At 43.7% G+C, this 17,872-nt stretch overlaps 2 protein-coding genes across 3 annotated transcripts; both read right to left on the bottom strand.

Annotated features, from left to right (window-relative positions):
* Positions 1 to 2,063: 2,063 nt before the first annotated feature.
* LOC139330717 (uncharacterized) lies at positions 2,064 to 9,221 on the bottom strand. Of its 2 annotated transcripts, XR_011602145.1 has the most exons (4): positions 8,701 to 9,105; positions 8,029 to 8,367; positions 4,321 to 4,775; positions 2,064 to 2,406 (listed from the first exon to the last, which is right to left on the bottom strand). XR_011602145.1 is itself a non-coding variant. In XM_070961784.1 (3 exons), exons 2-3 carry the CDS (start codon positions 8,292 to 8,294, stop codon positions 4,616 to 4,618), a joined length of 426 nt encoding a protein of 141 aa, XP_070817885.1. In that variant the 5' UTR covers positions 8,295 to 8,367; positions 8,701 to 9,221; the 3' UTR covers positions 3,337 to 4,615. The 2 variants fall into 2 exon arrangements, 1 of the variants encoding a protein (XP_070817885.1); XM_070961784.1 differs by lacking the exon at positions 2,064 to 2,406 and having other exon boundaries at positions 3,337 to 4,775; positions 8,701 to 9,221.
* Positions 9,222 to 13,173: 3,952 nt separating this feature from the next.
* On the bottom strand, positions 13,174 to 15,145 carry LOC139330695 (uncharacterized). Its single transcript, XM_070961750.1, has 3 exons — positions 14,971 to 15,145; positions 14,829 to 14,934; positions 13,174 to 13,411 (listed from the first exon to the last, which is right to left on the bottom strand). The coding sequence occupies exons 1-3, from the start codon at positions 15,143 to 15,145 to the stop codon at positions 13,174 to 13,176; spliced, it is 519 nt and encodes a 172-aa protein (XP_070817851.1).
* Between the last annotated feature and the right edge of the window lie 2,727 nt (positions 15,146 to 17,872).

Genomic DNA, 17,872 nt, shown 5'->3' with positions numbered 1-17,872 from the left:
TTTTAATTAGATTTGCTCACTTGCGTTTAAAGATGCGCGCAGAGGTGCAGAGCGCGCCTGCAAAGCTCCTCCTCTGTCTTTCTGTGTCAGTTCAGCTCTCTTCAAACAATGATCTGTGTGATTGATGCAGCTCAGATGATAAACTGGAACAAAACCTGCAGTTATTGAGACATATGGGGCACTTAAAAGGGCACTTCACCGTTTTCTCATCATGAAAAGTACCCAGCCTCTGAAAACGGTTACATAACGTCCTCTGTGGTTCTTCAGAAGCTTTGTCAAGTCTGAGAAAATAACCCTGATGACGTCTGAGCTCTGATATTGAACAGAGCATGGACCGTATTTTAGTTTTTGACTGCAGAATTCCCAGAGTTGGCGTGGAAGGAATTATCAGCGAGGTTGGAATATTACTCGGTTAAAATAACAATACACTGATTGTTTACAGTCTGATGCATCAGCTGCTGTGTGGGATTCATAAAATAAGTGATGTTTTTGTCCATTTTGGGGCTGCAGAAACAAGCCAGCGTGTTATCACCTTATAAAGTTTTATGATACATGTGTTAGCAACCTGTTGCTGTTTACACATCCAGCAGTTACGGAGCAACATTAGCATTCAGTGTCATGTTTCCATCCAGCTGACAAACAGAAGTCTAATATTCATTCTCTTTTAGCTCTTTTTGGCCAACTCCTGAGGGAAATGTCTGGCTCTCAAGGCTCCTTTACGTTCACAGGCTTGTCGCTAACTTTGTCTGTCTGCTGTTTGGTGCTGAGCAGGGAGTGTACAGTAGGTTGTTCTCACTGAAATCAGCTGCAGAAGGCATTATGAGAGCGAGCCGTGGGCCTGACAACTGAACATTATGTAGTCGTCGCTACTAAGCTTCGTTCGCAGATTTGTTTGATATTTCTCCGTTGTTTCCTCATTATGAATTGACGCTATCATTGGATATATTGTTAATATATTATATATAGATTTTAGCCACTTTAAAGAGAAATTAACGGGAGATTACAAATTTCTAACTACATCACAACAGGTGCTGTTAAAGGTACCCTGCACACTTTTTGACCACTAGGGGCACCATGGAGCACTGCTTTTATGAACAGATGTCTTAGACTTTATAAAACATGGACGTCGTCTCCGTGAAGTCACCCACAGGTTTCTGAAAAGCCATTGTGAAGCTCAGAGAGAGTTGCTCCAGCCGCCGCCATCTTGGCAGCACCTGACTTCATAAAAACTGCAGGCTAATTCAAAAAAGGGCAAAGAGGTGGAGCATGGGTGGAGCTGAGGTAGTCCAAATGAAGCCCGGTTTCTGAAACCTGTCACTCAAAGCGATTATGCTCATAATAATGCATATCTTTACATCTTAATATGACTTCATTTTAATACAGGAGTCTATGAGCATAGACTCACTTATGGAGCCAGCCCCAAGTGGTCATCTGAGGAACTGCAGTGTTGGGCATGCCTTCATTTCTCTGCCCCTGAAGTTGCTGCTCGGTGTCTCTGTTTCATGTTTATTGAGTATGCACATGAGGACAGACATGTGCAATATTGCACCTTCCTGCCACCAGTTTCATGCTACTCTCAAACAGCTGGCAGCAGCAACGCACCAGCAAGGAGAAATGCAGCTTTGCAAATGTTTCATGAGGTAGAAATTAAACACATTTGTTAGGATTTAAGGACACACGTACCTGAATCTAGTTTATATCTAAGTAAGTCATCATGGTACCTTCAGGTTTAACAGAGTGGGCTTTTCAAAGCAGGGAGGGTGTCATGAATCACACCACTGAGTTGCATTATGGGAACTGTAGATTGTAGGATCCAGCTCCTCCTCACTTGAAGAGATTAAGTTGCTGGAGTCCATCTTTAATCACATTATGGGGCCAAAAATGTCTTGTAGGTCAATGCAATTTCATTCACTGGCCCCCAGGTGTACTGAACACACACACACACACACACACACACACACACACACACACACACACACACACACACACACACACACACACACACACACACACACACTCTCTCTTTCTGTCTCATACAGTGAATAGTGCCATCTTCTGGAACTAACACGCAGCACACCTTCAACTTTATTGACTTAACACTGATACAAAGTAAAATCCGTACAACTGTTGATCCGTAATGAGTCACTTCCATAAAAAATACACATTCAAACAGCATCGTGTGTGTGAGTGATGCTATCGTTTAGTAAAAGACCGGAGAGATTGGAGGATCTCTCTGCTGTCCTGAGTGTTTTGATTGGACCGGTGAGGAGTCCCCTGATGATGGCGTCCCTCCGTCAGACCAGGTGCAGCGTGGGACAGCTGTGACACCGGCTCTTCTGGGCTTCGGGGAGAAGTCTGCTGTTACTCCACGTTTGGCCACAGAACCCTGGCAGAGCCTCAGCATGCCTAAAATTAAATCAAAAGAGGGGGAGGAGGGGGAGAGGCAGAAATAAAAGTCTAGTTCTAGCATTTTTGTCCTCATTTTCTTACTTTTTTAATCCGGGGGAGGGTTTTTGCTGAGCGTGCGTGTCTTTTTCGGGCTGCTGAACGTTCATGCAATGACAAATACTCACATGCAGGAGCTGCGCAGAACAGCCTCCCTTTTTACCCGCTGGCCACGATACTGAGGCTCAAGTGCTTTAATCAAGGGAACATTAACGGTGTTTGTGAAGGGCGGGGGGAGCGTTACTCATTCGCTGTCTCCAGCCTTATGTTTCCAACTAATCTGCCCTTTTCAGTCACAACCTTCAGGCCACGATCTCTCATTTTTCCTCTATCGCACTTTATACCTCCCTGCTCTGCATAGCTACTCCATCGCCTCACCATTAATTTTCCTGTAAAGATAATAAAATGAGTATCCACAGTGTATTAGTGGAGATACTTCCTCGCTTCAGACACATTAGGCTGCTGCTGTCGCCATTTCGCCCACTAGATGATGTGCTTAGCATCCTGAGATACACAGACAGACCACAAGGAATCATTTAGGCCTGAATGAGCACCCACTTGTCTGTGGGCCATTAGGACAGTGTGTGTGTGTGTGTGTGTGTGTGTGTGTGTGTGTGTGTGTGTGTGTGTGTGTGTGTGTGAGACTACCTTTCCTCTTCTGCACCAGTCGCAGCATGCACTAGATCCTCTAGATTTTTCTCTTCAGTCACAGGAGCCAAAACGACCTAACAAACACACACTCTCCATTACCAAATCCATTTCTGACTTAGAGCTCATATTATTTTTTGAGTCTTCCTCCCAGACACACACACACACACACACACACACACACACACACACACACACACACACACACACACACACACACACACACACACACTCTGTATCTACCTTGGGATAGCACTGGCAGACGCTCCACACAGTCCCAACACACACCATGCTGACGCCCAGGACGCACATTGTGGCATAGATGTGCGGTCGCTCCTGAGTCATGATGAAGAGGCCGACTGCAGCCACACACAGCCCCGCCGCTATCAGCCCGTACCGATATGGTTTCCCTTCCACCATCGCTGCGGCCGCTGCCGACTAATGGAGCTCTTATTTGTGTAAACTTAAAACTCAAGCACCTGTGGTACAGCCAGGAAAGATTTGGTGTTGTTCTTTCAAGGCTTGAAGGCGAGGGTGGAGAAAGCACAGTTAGGGTTCCACTCTGCTGGTTATTACAGCCTGCAGACAGCCTGCTCACATCAGGTAGAAAATTGCAGGTGTGTGTGTGCACCTGATAGGTCACCTTGCCTCAAGCTGCTGGCAAAAAGGAGACTCGCAACTGAGCTTCTGAGCGGTACTGAGCTGAGTTTATGTGTGCTTGGTTTAGACATGATTTTAAATAAGTCGACATTTCCCTTCTCCGCCTTCCTCGCTTTTAAATAAACAATCCATTATTCCTAAATGCGACAACGCCCACAGAGAGCGCCATTCATTAACTCAAGTTTATGGTAACATCACAACATAGCACGAACAGTGGACATTCTGCAAACACGGGATACAAGGCTGAAAGGTAAATACCACTGTACTGTTGACATTCTGCTGTCACAGGTTAAGGCACTTTGCACTGGAGTAAGCTGTCAATGCATCATGTACAAAGTTATGACAGGAAAGACTGGAGATACGAAGAGGAGCTGTGTAGCTGTGAAGTTCTTATAGTGTTTGAAGAAGAGTGCTGCGCAGCCACAGTAGTAGGTCACATAAATTCAAGCGGGCCAATAAAGTATCCTAATTAAACGTCTACAGGAAGCTTCCAGCCAAACTGTTGACATGCATCCCTTGACTTTGCTGTAAAAGTTACATAATGCTGGTCTCAAGAAAGGCCCTTACTTAGAGAGTGAAGCAATCGTAGTGATCATTTCAATTACTTTCACAATCAATCACAGCCCACTTCTCTTAGACACAGAGGCCACACTGGAGCACAGTCTGCGCCACTGTGAAGTCTTTAACCAGCTGCAGTCTCTTCCTGTTTCTTGGCTTGTGCTTGGGTTCAGGGCGGCTGTCTTAAGGCACAGAAGAGGCCGGCGAGTCCATCCATAGCACCGACTGTTCGTTCAAGGTTCCCGCTGAGCGCCGAACACATAAGGCACTGATACAGAGTAAAGATGTCCGCCTGAGTGTGAGGCTAAAGCTCCTCTCTGTGCTCCTGGCTCTTCATCACTGTGTCATAGGATGGAGGCGGCTCCATAGTCCAGGGTGGTGGGGTGGATGGGAGGGAGGGCTCGGGCTCCGGTATCCTGCTGACAGAGTCCTCTGACATCTCCCGACGGATTCGGTCCAGCCTCCTAAAAAGAGAGAGTGAGAGAGGCCATGAGAAGTGGGCTAAATTCTTTGATTCTGAAACTTCAACTCCTTTCAGTGTCTGCATTTCACGCAGCGCCACAACTTCTATTACTGCTGACACTCCACAGGCACCTCCTTACAGTGATTACGCTGCGTCTTACACTTCAGCACCTTTCAGTGATTATATTTCGCCAATCCTTCAGCACTTACACTTCAGCTGACAGTCGGCTTCTTTCAGTGACTACATTTCATCCAACACTTCAACTCTTTTCAGCTTTTACACTGCTAATGATTGACAACTCCTTTCACCAACCGCACTTTATCTTACACCTCAGCTCCTTTCAGTGCCCATACTTCAGCTCATTACAGCAACAACACTTCAACTGACAGTAAGCTCCTTGGAGCAACCACATTTTATCTTACGCCTCAACTCCTTTCAGCACTTAAATTGAGCTGATAGTCACCTCGCTGACAGTCATCGTGTTTCAGTGACACTTCAACTCCTTTATGAGTTCAATTGCAAGTGCTGAAAGGAATTGAGGTAAGTTAACTCGTTTTAGTGATTACACTTAAGTACACTTCAAGTAGCAGTTCCCCCTTTTGGCAACCACACTTTATCTCACACCTCAACTCTTTTCGGTGCTTATACTTGAACTGATACTCAACTCCTTTTAATGATTACACTTTATCTTACACCTCAACTCCTTTCAACACTTACCCCTGAACTCATAGTTAACACTTTTTAGTGTTTACACTTTGACTTACACTTCAACTCTTTCAGTGTTTACACTTCAGATGATAGTAAATCCCTTTCAGAAACCACGCTTTATCTTACACCTCAACTCCTTTCAGCACTTTTGCTTCAACTCCTTACAGCTGCAGAACTTCAACTGACAATCAACGTCCTTAATTAACCACATTTTATCTTACACCTCAACTCCTGTCAGCACATACACTTCAACTCCTTTCAGTAACACCACGTCCAGTGAGTGATCACACTTTATCTCAGACCTCAAATCCTTTCAGCACTTTAACTTCAACTGATAGTCAACTCCTTTTGGCGGCTACACTTTAACTCACACTTCAAGTCATTTCGGCAGCAACACTTCAACTGAGAGTCAACTCCTTTCAGTGATTACTTTTCAACTAAAACTTGCACTCATACTTCTGCTGATAGTTTTATCTCAACTCTTTTCAGTGCTTTGGGTCAGCAGTGGCTCAGTCTGTGGGACTTGGTTTGGGAACTGGAGGGTGGCCAACTCAAGTCCAGCACACACAGTTCACCTCCAAGGAACTGCTGACATACCCTTGAGCAAGGCACTGAACCCCTAACTGCTTTGAGGCACTATGTGAGAACCCTGTCACTCTAACATCTCTCCCAGCAGCTGCATGTCTGTGGGTCATCTGCTAGCATGTCTGTATTTCAGGTCTATGTGTGTCTAAAACTGGAGTGAAAAAAATGAATTTCCTCCCAATGGATTAATTATTTCTTCTTTAATCATTAATATTCACCTCCTTTCATTCTTTGGTTATTTTATAACACTCTTACTCGTCCTACAGTTCATGCTCCTTCAGCTGCTTCTTAACTAACTCACAGAGTTTCCAGTAATGCATTTCAGATCCCAGCAATCACACCACATTTCCTTCAGGAAATGCACTCAGTTTACATAGGACTCCCCATTTGATTATTTCATTTCATCATTCTCTAATCCCTCAAACATCTCAACTGCACACACTCTGCCTCTCGCATTTAAAATACAGCTCTGGTTTAGAAGCACTGATCAGTCTGAGTTTCAGTGCTGTCTGGAGGTAGAAAAATCCTCGATGATGTTCCTGGAACGCCTCTTCCTCGGTGCTGGACAATGAGCAGAACACATCTTGTTTAAACTCTCAGGCTATCGTAGATTACCTCAGAAAATGCCAGGGGAGTCTGTCCGCCACATGCATGTGTGGCTGCTGCTTTCTCCATGACCTACTTCTATAATCAGTCCATAATCAAAAAATCCGTTGCCTTCCAACTCTTAAGTCCACTGTTTTCAGGTTCCTAATGCACTTCAGAGATCTTGGTCAAAGCGTTCACTATAACTAATAGGTGGTGATGTGTCCCAGAGACCCTGTTCAACAGCAGACCTCTGCACCTCCTTGTCAGCGGGCCGCCCTAGATGGTGTGCTCTGGTACTTATCTGTATGTGTGTTAATTCATCTTGAATGACACAAGGGAGTGAGCCAGAAAAGTTCTTCTTCTTTGTTTAGATAGCAGGATTGTTTTTCTAAGACAGATGTCCTCTGTGCCCGGGGGCTTCCAACCCTGTTAACCAGGAGGGCGTGGCTCTATGAGTGGCACCATCAGTCAGTCTGTCAGTGTGTCAAACCCCTTCAGGCCAGATAGATATATCACAACAGCTATTGGATGGATTACCGTGAGATTTCACACAGACGTTCATGGTTGCCGGAGGATGAATCCTGATGACTTTGGTGATCTCCTTTCTTTTGCTCTAGCGCCACCATGAGGTTGAGGTTTTGAGTGAGATAGCTCAACAACTATTGGATGGATTACCAAGAAAACTGGTATACATGTTCATGTTCCCCTCAGGATGAACCTTGGGAGTGAAAAGGGTAGATCCCTTCATTCTTTATATAGCGCCACCATCAGGTTTCACTTGGCACAGTGCCTTAGTTTATGACCAAACATATGCAAGACTATATAACGAGATTCTCATCGGCCTCGGTTATACTTTGTGTTAGGTGCTAATTAGCAGATGTTAGCATGCTAACATGCCTGCTGAATATCAGCAGGTTAGTATTGTCACTGTAAGCATATCAGAATTTAGCTAGCATTTAGCTCAAAGCAGCACTGTGGCAACAACCTTGCAAAACAGCTCACAAGACCCTGAGTCTTGTTATCTTGTGAGCCCTTAATTGTCACATGTTTCGTATGTCTGAATACTTGTTTAAGGCCCGAAGAGATGAAACTAACTGGAATCTCATGAGAAAGCAGCAAAGATTAAAGTGTAACGCTAATTAAATAACGTAGCACAAGAGTGTCTTTTCTTATTTCTTGTATAAGTCCCTATCCTCTGACTCCATAGAGGGATCCCAACCCCATGTTGGGAACCACTGCTCCTGCTATCCCACACACATTTTTTTTTGGAAAAATAATAATCCCCCCTAAAAAAAAAATCTGCATCTAAAGCACTACGGTGCTGCTTATACCCTTCAGTCAGGCTTTGTGCATGCTCCTCTGTGCATATGTACCTTTGTATAGCCAGGGCCTGCTGCGGGCTGAAGCGTGTGCCTGTGCGGGGGTGCAGGAGGAAGTGTCCGGGCACTGCTACCTGGAGATTCTTCATGGCCATGCAGAGTCCGCTGACCAGCAGGCCCACGCCCCCCAAACCCAGGAACAGCCCGACTCCAAACAGCGGGGTTGAGTGGTGGGGCAGGCCCACGCACAGGGCCATGACCCCCCCAGCGGTCATCAGCAGCATGCCCAGAAAGAGCAGCATGCCCTGGGGGAGCGGCATCTCCGGAGCAGCGGCCTTTCTGGAACTGACTTCTTCCAGCTACTGCTGCACCTCCGCTTCAGCAGCAGCCAGTCTGCAGGGGTGAGAGGAGGGGGCTCAGAGACACAGCATCCACTGTAACTCTGTGTGTGTGTGTGTGTGTGTGTGTGTGTGTGTGTGTGTGTGTGTGTGTGTGTGTGTGTGAGAGAGAGAGAGAGAGAGAGAGAGAGAGAGAGAGAGAGAGAGAGAGAGAGAGAGAGAGAGAGAGAGAGAGAGAGAGAGAGAGAGAGAGAGAGAGAGAGAGGGGTAGGAAGCGAGAAAAAAGCCAAACAAAACTGACTTCAGGGTTTAACAACAGGGATAGACAACATGTAAATCATCACTGCGCGTCTGTGCGACTTGTGACAAAGGTCGATCCTCTCTCTACCTGACAGGAAGTCGCTGTTCGGCAGAGGCGTGCACAGAAAGCTTCACCATCTCTTTTCTCCTCTTCATCAACTTTCACTCCGCTCACGATGCCCGTATGGCGTCCACCCGAACCCCGAAGGAACTCCGAGCCCAGTCTCCGCTTCGGTCCGTGTGTCCTGCTCCTCCGCCGCGCCTCTCTCATTCTGTGCGCCTATGCGTCGCGTTCCCTCCCCGCAGAGGGAGCATATCCGGTTTTTGGAGCGATTACGGCACCGAAAATCTGTAGGAGATGAGTTGATGTCGCATGTGGGCCGGGTACTGTTTAGTTTTCATCTGGCCACAGCAGCAGCAGCGGCGGCGGCGGCGGCAGCGGAGCCGTGCGGTGTGAGGAAGTGTTTTTTTATGAGGAAGGGTTTTCAGTGACGAGGAATGGAGGGCAGGGCGGTCTGAACCTTGTCACAGCCTCTGTTTGGGCAAGCTGTTTTCACAAGGAGAGAATTATAGTCCCCAGTCATACATCAGCCGATAAATCCCGCAAACAAAACCAGGCTGTTTGTGCGCTGAGGTGGAGCTCTGCTGGGGGTGGAGCAGGATGATCCTCACTGGGCTTCAGTGGCGGAGCTCAGAGAGGAAGTGACTGGCGTAATATCACTGTATTGATTATGAATACATTAGTCAGCGCAAATCCCCCATGACCCTTCATTTGGCTGTTCCCGATCTTCCAATTTGTGACAGCAGATGCGTCAAATATCGAAAATGTGGATTTCATCGGTTTTTTTTGTTGCCCTCTTTAACTTCTCCAACTTGTAAATGTCCCTTTGACTTTGTCCAATCTGATATATTCTGATAGTTTCATGTTTCTCCCCTGGTCCATGATATTCTAGCCTGCACACTGCAAAACGTTTTCTAACATCATCAAATGGCAAATAATGATAATTTATTGTCAGATGTAATTCTACAAAGACCAAGAACATGTGGTGGAAAAAGATCTGTACTGCTTGATCAGGTTTCTTTTGCCCCTTTGGACCATTAAACCTACAAGTGTCTGTTAAAGCCAACAAGTATTCATAGATAGCATGAACACAGGCCAGGCTCATCATTTCACATCCTGCATCAGTGAGCATGTTATGGGACTGACAATGAAAGGAAAATCACAGTTTAAGAATAAACCATCAGTTACAGCATGTCAGCAGTTATTACAGTGTAAAGGCTAGAATAAATATGAGGGTTTGAGGATCAAAAGCCGTTCTCTGAGCAACAGTATGCAGAAGATTCTTTAAATTTAGTGGAAAATCTCGATGTGAAGTCTGATCGTCTGGGAAATAACATTTGAGGAAACAATCTCACCGTGAGGTCCACTTATTATCTGTTGTGAAGTTGGCCTGGCCTCATGGAGTTGAGGGACTTTTGGTTCCCTTTGGGTTAAAAGCTGAGGTTCAAAAGTGATTATTGATCTTGGAATTGGTCTCACCACAAATGGTGGAAACGGACACGTGAACATCTACAATTCTGTAGCGACTGGCCAAACTCCATTTTCACTGAAGACCATGATTGAAAGGTCCAGAAGAGCTGCTAAATGGACCTTGTGGGAGAGCTTGTTTTCTTCATGACTAAATCCTCAGATCATGCAGCACATGAGTGTGAGCATGAAGACCTGATATTCATCTGTTGTATATTTCCAATAATCTCCGCTGACATTGTGTCATCAGTCACTGATTTATTAAATAAAGTTGAATACAAGAGAAAAAAATGGTGTAAGGTTCTCCCTTGAGTTGTTTTTACTGAGACTAAAGCACGTCAGTCACAAATGCATGCATATTCAGAGGTATAAAAGAAACTGTCCTGAACAACATGATGGACCGTCCTGTGATTCATATCAGCTCTTCTGTTCATTTTTTTTTGTTTGTTTGTTTGTTTGTGCGTGCGTGTGTGCTACACAGGTCCATCAAAGCAGCTGAGGTCAGTCGTCCCTGTGCTGTCAAAGATCTCCACAGTGTGTTTGTGGTCATCAGTTGAGAGCAGCATCTTCTTTCAGAGGTCAGGAAGGTTGCTGGACTCTTCAACACAAACACGTCAGCATACAGTAACACTCTTCTGATGGTAATATTTTTGACAAACTCCATGTGCAACATGTCAAAAAATAATAATTAAAGGAACATCTGTGTGTCTTTGCATCTTTTTCATCATTTACAATGAGTTACATATTTGGATTTTGTGCATTTTCCAATCCTTTTATTCATTTCATTATGGCATGAAAATCAACGTGCAGAGACCACAGATGTACATAAGACAGTTAAACCAACATAGTGTTTATCACATCACCTGCATTTCTTAAGTTACTTAAGATTGACAAGGATTTGTTATACATTGCATTTCATTCATTTGGTGCAAGAGTCTGAATTGTTTCGGAGATTCTCTCCAATTGGTCCAATCCAATCCTGTCCTGGTGGGAATTGCCAAACATTGTCCTCCTGAGTTGTCCACCTGTGGACGGGGGGGCAGCATATCACCAGTGTAACCGCTAACTGCTGTTTGTATACTTTCTGCTCTGCCTTGGTCAGTCATCATCATCAGCATTTAGAGTTAGAATATTAGCATGGTAGTTGGTTAGCATGCTATCTTCAGTAGATATCTCTGCAACTCAATACATAGATGTGATGCAAGAACTGTTACTCACATTCTTTTGATGATATTAGTTCATTTTTGAATGTTTTAAACCAAAATTTTTAGATACGTATTACACCTAAAAGGTCTCTGCAGGTTGATCTGCATGCACCAAAATGTGCTCATATCAAGGAAGGATGGAAAAACATGAGATACTATTTTCAAAATATGGAAAAGCACTGACATGATCCTTTGAAACAGAGGGATTCTATGGTTACAGCAGCTCAGGTTGTGATACTTAACGCTGAGGCAGTGTTGCCGCTGAGCTGCAGTGGTCTGCAGAGCGGTGGAAAAACTCATATGGTCAGATGAGTCATCGTTCCCAAGCTTTCAACAAGCTGATGAGTACATGTGCGGCAAACAAACTACAAGACGTCCGCAGGCCTGAGCGCTAGTTTCCCAAGATGAATTATAATACTCATCCCGTGACGAAGCATGTCGGTCATGATGGGGAAAACATTTGTTTGGGATGACGAACACAAAGGATTACTGCATTGTTTTACAAATGAGAAAACCAAAGCAGGATTATCCAGTTGTCCAGATTTGTTGAGCTGAAATTAAAGGAAATCCTGGATTTCCTGTGTGCTTCTGTCGCCACGGCAACCAGTGCCCTTAAACTGGCCTACGAATAGCAGGTTAACAAGATCTGAACTCCTACCTGGCTTTCAGGCTTCAGGTCAAAGTCTGCCATTACCAAGGTTCATGTCTGTGTCAGTATCATTGCGAAGCCTTTGCAAAGCACTTTAGGAACTCAGCTACAAAATCATTTATTAGAATTTAAAAAATAGTAAATAAAGGTTATTTGAAATGGCTTGTAGTTACATTTCTCACCATTAACTCTCACTGAAAACACCAAGTCAGTCAAAATAAGTAGACAATACCTCGGAAAAGGAAACTGTCTTTCCAAGCAAATGAGCTCTTCCTATCACTTTAAAGATGTTGGATGTAATTTAGTGTTATTAATGATCAAAGGTTAAGGGTTAGGCACTTTTAATCTTATAAAGAACACCAACATAGGAATTATCCATCATTTCTGTTCGTTTGTGTATAATGTCTGCCTCTCTGAGTCAAATTAATCTTACTTGTTCCTAATATTTCTGGTCTGTGTTAGCTTAGCTTAGCATAAAAGCTGGAGGTCACTGTGACTTACCAGAAAATAGTCCAATACATTTCCCCCCATGAAACCACAGCTGCTTGTTTTTACACTTTGATTTTTGCTCAGATTCAACAAACGAGATATAAAATGTTAAGTAATGAGCTTCAGAGGAGCAAGTAGGTGTGGTTTTTTTTACCTTTTAGACAGGCCAGGCCAGCTGTTTCCAGTCTTTATGCTAAGCTAAGATAACCGTCTCCTCATATTTAAGAGTGGTATCAATCATCTCATCTAACTCTCAGCAGGAAAGCAAATAAGTGAATTTCCCAAAATGTTGAACTATTCCTCTCACTTCCTGTCTGGAACAAGAGCCTGATCTCAACCCAGCATGATGGAAGAATACTACCACATCTGTTCAAGATAACACTCCAGACACAGTGAAATGATGGCTCGTAGCAGCTGCACTCTTTGTCAAGACCCCAAGTGTCTCTGTGATTTTGGTCTGATAAGGCTGAATTGTGAAATGTGGTCTACCTTTAATTTTACCATATATTCAGCATTTACACCTAAACAAAGAACTGAGGGAAAACATGCTTGGACTAGCACTGGTCAACATCAGAAAAAAGCATGCTTCAAGTGTGATAAAACATGTCGCTGTCCAAAGACAGCTATTCCAGAGTCTGAGTAAAAGCCCCAGTCTCCCCCAGAGAGGTGGGACGTCCTCATCATCCAGCGTCACACCTCAAAGCTGATCTCTCTTGACTGTCCAAACAGGGGCTCCGTCGCCAGGTGTGTGTCTGAGTATGCCCGCCGCAGGTGTGTGGTGCTGCACGTGGTCTTGATGGCGACCTCATAGGGAGGCGGGGGTTCCAGCCACGGAGGAGGATGAGGCGATGGGCTAAAACCACCATGGTCCATGGGAGGGTAGTCGAATTCCTCACCGTGAGCACGGTGCCTGTGGCGGTCCATTGTCCTACACTCGAGAAAACAGCGGCAGTAAGAAAAGGTGTGGAAACACTTAACGATGCCAGAACAAACACAAACTGATATGTTCGGTCTAGTTCTGAGGTGTCAGCAGCTGTAGAGATGTTGCTAGATGATGCTATAATTCAGGTGGAGTCATGTTCTGTCTGTAGTTGTGTTTCCTAACAAACACAGGAATTGGATTTCACAAAAGTATAATGGACATCTTGGTTGCGCAGGACGACAGAAAGCTATTGAATTACAGCCACAGTCTGTAAGGATGAGCCGAGTTTCTTTCCAAATATTTTACTTGTTTATTTCAAGAGCAAGCACATCTCTATCCAACAGCAGGAGCTAATCAGCTGTGTGGTTAAAATAAAACCAGCAGTCTTTATGTAATGGTAGTACCAGCTCTTGAATCCTACTTAGTCAAAGGAATAGTTTGGTATTCTGAGAAATATGCTTATTCAGTTTCTGGCGGAGTGTTAGATGAGAGGATCGATACCACTCTCATGTCTGTAAGGTAAATATGAAGCCACAGCCAGCAGCTTGCTAGCTTAGCTTAGCATAAAGACTGGAAGCAGGGGGAACAGCTAGCCTGGCTACGTCAAAAGGTAACAAAATTCACCCACCTGCGCCTCTAAAGCTCACTTAGCTCATTTGTTTAATCGATCCACAAAAAGCCAAAGTCTAAAAACAGCAATTCACAGTGTTTCTAAGATCAAAATAGGTGGACACATAACCTGCTCATAAAGGGAATAGTTTTGACACATTTTCTGCACCAAACTAGCTGGTTCCCCTTGTTTCACGTTTTTATGCTAAGCTAAGCTAACTGGCTGCTAGCAGTGGAGAGCGGTATGGATTTTCTCATCTAACTTTTCATCAAGAAAGCGAGTAAATGCATTTCCTAAAATGTCTTTCTTTCTGTTTTGTAGTAATGTATTTAGAGGCTCGGCCAAGCTGCATCTTGCCTGTGGACAGCGTTAAATGGGATACAATCAATCGAGGACTGTGTCATCCCGGACTCGGCACAGGCTGTGGAAGGCAAGATGGCATTTTTTTCCCCTCAAGTTTGAAAGCTAATATGTATATTTGACAAAAATTATCGAGAAATAAAGTCAAAGTGGGCAGTTCTCTTAAAAAGGAGCAGCTGTTGGGTTTTAGTGCGAGACTCTGGTGCAACTATGAACCCTGAAAACTGATAGTGCACCTATGACGTCATCAAATACAGGGCAAAAACAGGAAAAATATGTTTAGGCTCCTTCATAAAATCTATAACTTAACGGGTTTTCTACTCACTGGGAGCACAGAAAATCCATATAAAACACGTATTTTCTGGCTTCAGGTTAAAATTGGTCACTCTTACAGATACAGATTGAACAGTACAAAAGAAATACTAAATCTAAACTCATTTTTCCTTCACTCACCTGGGCAGAAACACTGACTGGGACTCTGGGAAGCGGCTCCCTGGTGGAGTGAAGAGGGCATGGCTGCCAAGGTTGGGGTAGTCATTGTATGGATAATGTGGACAGTCTGGGTCGAACTCCTGGTGGTTGTAGTTTGCGGCACTTTTGCTGTTCATAGCCCAGAACAGCCCCAGGATGAGCACGACCACCCCCAGCACCACGCAGCAGAGGGAGAAAGCCTGCAAGCGGCTCTGGGGTGAGGCCAAGAAGGCTGTGGAGCCCCCGGTTACAATGAGGAAGGCTCCGACGAAGATTGCTCCGTGGTGCAGGGAAGGCATCCTGCTCCAGGACCGTAACTGTGTCTGAGGTTACTGTGTAGGCTGGGAACGGCTGGGTAGTGTCACTCATGTACAAACAGTCCCACAGAGTGAGCTCGCCATGCGCTCTGACACTGACCAGACATTCAAATACAGTCACAGAAATTATGGCGAAGAAAAGCTCAATGAACCTTACTTATTTGTTCCCATAATTTCCATCTCCCATACTGTTAAAAGCCGCTGATCATAAAGTCCAAGTGTGAAGTCCTCACTCTGTGGATCTCCAGCTCTTGCGGAAAAGTGCTAAAATAAATGTTTTGCTGGTGAGTAAAGAAAAATAAAACGATGAAGGCTTTGATGCGCATCAGGCCAATGTGGAGTAGCTGTGTTCATCATCAAGGCAGATGGACGAGAGGACGGCAGAGCCCATTAAGAAATCTTTACTGGCGCCCCACCCTCCCTCTGTCTAATGTGTCTGAAGGGTACCACTTTAGCCCTGTGTGTGTGTGTGTGTGTGTGTGTGTGTGTGTTTGCACGCATACATCCTTATAACAAAACAAGATGCCTGCGTGACCTCACTGTGTTCGATTGCAAAAATTAAACAACAAGCTGAATGTTTGGCTGTTGAGTTTATTTGCAGTTATGAAACGACCCTCATTACAACCAAAGATGCTAAATAAGATAGATAGATAGATAGATAGATAGATAGATAGATAGATAGATAGATAGATAGATAGATAGATAGATAGATAGATAGATAGATAGATAGATAGATTCTTTATTCATAGCATATTCCACAAATTTTAAGTAAATGGAATGCAATAAAGCACAGCAAGCAAAGAATTAAAAGTTAAAAGTAAAAAATGTAAAAATATCCACATGTCCAGTGCAAATAGTTAAAGTGATTTCTAAAGAAGGCCCAGTCTGCATCCCTGCAGTGTTATTTAATACTGTTTGTTGCTATTGCTGACCAAATGGGCTAATGAACGACCTACAGAATTTATTAAAGGATTTTATTTATTTATTAAAGGGTTCATTAGTTCATTACTATCTAGACTAAGTCATGTCTTTTTTTTAGGAATTTGAATCTGATTCTTGGTTTTAGCAAACAGAAAAGTATATAAATGTGGAATTTTATATGCAATTGAATTTTTTTTAGATTACGATTTAGACCATACATATGAGAACACAATATGCATATAAAAAATCAATTAATGAAACATAAAATAAACTTGACCAAAGTAAAGCCGTGCTAGCACCTCTGTGAAGCTGTATTCACGCATAGCAGTGCTTTAAGCTGAATGCTAACATTAGCATGCTAACATGCTGGTGTTTAATGTGTAGGCCATGATTTTTACGATATTAAGTGCTATTATGAGCTCATTAGCAACAGAAAAGACAGCTGAGGATGATGGGGTAGATTGGGCAGAATCCAAAGATTTGGATGAACTGAAATCAGGACGAGGGCGGCACGGTGCACAGCAGGTAGTGCGCGTGCCTCACAGCAAGAAGGTCGCCGGTTCGATCCCCGGGCAGTGCCTTTCTGTGTGAAGTTTGCATGTTCTTCCTAAAAAACTTGACAGTTAAAACTGATAAAGTTTTTAAATCAGTCAGTTTGTAGGCTACGTGTACCAGAAAACTGCATCCACATGCTGAAACTGACACATTATTAGATTTTAAGAATTTCAAGAATCTTAATCTACTCCTCAGACTTTGCCAATGGCTGCTTTTGGCAGTGCTGTGACAGGAAGTCGCATGGTGTGACAGCCTCTGAGCTTTATGATTGGTTGAAGTTCAGAAAGGCTACAGCGCTAGAATTACAGTTATTTACTCGACCAAGTTTTGACCTATCACAGCCGATGATGGCGCTCGATGAAAACTCAGATCTGCAAAGAAGTTGTAATTCGCCTTGAGGAGAAACATGCATGTCTAAACCAACAGTTGTGGCCACACATTGAACAGGCGTAACTGTTGAGATATTTCCATCTGGATGAAAGTGACTGACAGATATTTCCATCCTTAAAGGCATACTTCTGGTATGGCTAAAAATTAAATAAATAATTAATTAATTACACAGTGTAATTAAACCTTTAACTGAACCCATAAATACACAATGAAAAATCCATAGTGTCAAAAACAAACAAACAAAAAACATTATAGGCACCATAAAAGCAGATTTTATGGCGGATCAGTTGTATTGGATTGCATTAGATTGAACAGATGTACCTAATAAAGTGGCCACTGATTGCATGTGCCTGTATTCATGCACTATCCTGTCTGTACTACAGTCTATTCATTTTAATGCTAGCCTGTTGTACACCAGTCTACCACTGTATTGTGTGTCGTTCTATTCAGTTATAAATAGCCTATGTTGTTTTTTCTTCTATAATTTAACTTATCCACTGTTTTATGTCTTAAATTCTCATTTTTACTTTGTCACTCAGGTGAGTTTCTTAGCCTAGAATAAGAATTTCATCGCCACTGACTGTTTGACAGCAATTGCCAAATAAAAAACTTGAATTAAAACTGATAAAGTTTGTTAAATCAGTCAGTTTGTAGACCACGCGTACCAGAAAACTGATCCACATTCTGAATCGGTCACATTTTTAGATGTTAAGATCTGTTTTAATCTACTCCTCAGACTTTCTCAATGGCTGCTTCTGGCAGTGTTGTGACAGGGCGCGCGCATGGTGTGACAGCCTCTGAGCTTTATGATTGGTTGAAGGTCAGAAAGGCTACGGCACTAGA

The sequence above is a fragment of the Chaetodon trifascialis genome, chromosome 4 (assembly GCF_039877785.1).
Source record: "Chaetodon trifascialis isolate fChaTrf1 chromosome 4, fChaTrf1.hap1, whole genome shotgun sequence".
In the NCBI taxonomy this organism is placed as follows: Eukaryota; Metazoa; Chordata; class Actinopteri; order Chaetodontiformes; family Chaetodontidae; genus Chaetodon; species Chaetodon trifascialis.
Note: the sequence above shows the minus strand (reverse complement) of the source record. Positions and strands in the feature narration are given on the sequence as shown.